The sequence below is a fragment of the Alnus glutinosa genome, chromosome 3 (assembly GCF_958979055.1).
Source record: "Alnus glutinosa chromosome 3, dhAlnGlut1.1, whole genome shotgun sequence".
Lineage (NCBI taxonomy): Eukaryota > Viridiplantae > Streptophyta > Magnoliopsida > Fagales > Betulaceae > Alnus > Alnus glutinosa.
The window spans coordinates 12,693,437-12,695,565 of NC_084888.1; the positions used below are offsets into that span (position 1 = coordinate 12,693,437).

General features: G+C 40.6%; 1 protein-coding gene across 1 annotated transcript; it reads right to left on the reverse strand.

Annotated features, from left to right (window-relative positions):
* On the reverse strand, nt 1-1,614 carry LOC133863186 (uncharacterized). Its single transcript, XM_062299162.1, has 2 exons — nt 1,197-1,614; nt 1-149 (listed from the first exon to the last, which is right to left on the reverse strand). Exons 1-2 carry the CDS (start codon nt 1,612-1,614, stop codon nt 1-3), a joined length of 567 nt encoding a protein of 188 aa, XP_062155146.1.
* Between the last annotated feature and the right edge of the window lie 515 nt (nt 1,615-2,129).

Here is a 2,129-nt window from a genome sequence, read left to right on the forward strand (position 1 = left end):
TCAGTCCACCCTTCCTGATATACCGTTAAACCCATCAACACCCCCTAACCTACCAGCTACCACTCTTACACAACAAAACCTACCTCCCTTTTCAGTTCCAGCTATAGAAACCATCTCCCCTACGACTTTCCTTGATGACCCAGCAAGTCCTGCAATAGAAGAATCACCAACTTCTGAACTTGTTCACCATTCCTTAACAGAAGAGTCATTAAGACCCGAACAAGATCCTCTACCTTTCTCCTTTGAAGAACTTTCTGCACCAACTCATCACATCATCACTCGGTCTCAAACAGGACACTCAAAACCCAAGGATTTTTCAGACTTTCATCTCTATCATTCAACACACTCTACTAAACATCCCTGGAAGGCAATGATTACCACTTCACCTTCTTAATTAGCTACCTTTTCTAAGGCCATATATGATCCCAACTGGTGTGCTGCCATGTCAAGTGAATTTTCTGCTCTCCTAGAGAATCAGACATGGTCTTTTTGTCCAAGGCCGATTGATAGGCATGTAATCTGCAATAAATGGGTCTACAAACTCAAGCAGAAACCAAATGGTATCATTGATAGATACAAAGCAAGATTGGTAGCCAAAGGTTTTGAGCAACGCAATGGCATTGACTATGCAGAAACCTTCAGCCCTATTATTAAACCAGCCACAATTAGACTGCTACTCTCTCTTGCTCTTCAATTTGATTGGCCTCTTAAGCAGCTGGATGTATCCAATGCTTTTCTACATGGCTCTCTCACAGAGGAAGTGTTTATGGAACAACCACCTGGCTTTGTTGATCCACATTTTTCTAATCATGTTTGCAAGCTTCACAAAGCACTTTATGGTCTAAAACAAGCACCAAGAGCCTGGTTTCACAAGTTGACTCAAGCTCTATTAGCTCTCGGGTTCACAGGCTCCTTGGTTGACACTTCATTGTTCATATACCATCAACATCATGTTCATATTTTTGTGCTTGTTTATGTGGACGATATCATTGTTACAGGAACTCATTTATATATATATATATATATTGTGGGGTGTTATAACTTTCCTTCCTTATAAAAATTTCGTCCTCGAAATTTGTTTAGTCTAAACAAACGCACTATATTGCAACTACCCGAAATAATAAACTTACCCACTACCGCGTACCTTATATTCTAATAGTTCTCAGCAAACAGAGATAGGTATTTCTTGCGTATACCATCTTCTAATTCCCATGATGCTTCTTCAATTTCATGATTTCTCCATTGAACTTTCACTAATAGAATGCTTTTGGTGCGTAGCTCTTGAACCTTGCGATCCAATAGCTTCACTGGAATTTCCTCATATGTCAGGTCTTCTTGTAATTCTAGGGGATCGTATTCGATGACATGCGATGGATTAGGGACGTACTTCCTCAGCATAAAGACATGGAAAGCGTTGTGTATTCCGGCTAGATTTGGTGGCAGTGCTAACAGGTAAGCTACCGGGCCTACTCTTTCTAAAACTTCGAATAGTCTGATGTAGCAGAGGTTCAATTTCCCTTTCTTGCTGAATCTAGTTACTCCCTTCATGGGTGCCACTCTAAGAAACACATTGTCACCATTTGCAAATTCTAAGGCTCTTTGACGTACATTCATGTAGTTTTTCTGTCAATCTTGAGCTGCTGATAATCTTTGTCGAATTAACACAACCTTATCCAAGGTATCCAAAACGATATTCGGTCCTAGAATTCTCCATTCACCTAGTTCGTCCCAATAAAATGAGGAACGGCATTTTCGTCCATACAACGCTACATATGAGGCCATCCCAATACTGGCTTGGTAGCTGTTGTTGTAGCAGAATTCCACCAAAGGAAGGTAGCACGCCCAGCTGCCACTGAAATCTAATACGCAAGCTCGTAACATGTCTTCTAGCGTTTGGATGGTTCTCTCTGATTGTTCAACAGTCTAAGGATGGTAGGCAGTACTAAATCGCAATTTAGTACCCATTGCTTCTTGTAAACTCTTCCAGAATCTTGACATGAAATGAGGATCTCTATCCAACACTATTGATTCGGGTACTCTGTGCAGTCTGACTATCTCTCTTATATAAAGTTCTGTCAGCTTCTCCAGAGAATATTTCTCTTTTACTGGTATAAAATGAGCAGCTTTAG

What these genes read in the sequence shown, in the direction of transcription:
- LOC133863186 (XM_062299162.1), bottom strand. Translation starts at nt 1,614, where the DNA reads ATGAATGTACGTCAAAGAGCCTTAGAATTTGCAAATGGTGACAATGTG. An exon ending in ATCATGGGAATTAGAAGATG is followed by an intron (nt 150 to 1,196) that starts GTATACGCAAGA and finishes CTTCTATTGCAG; the next exon opens with GACTTGCTGGGTCATCAAGG.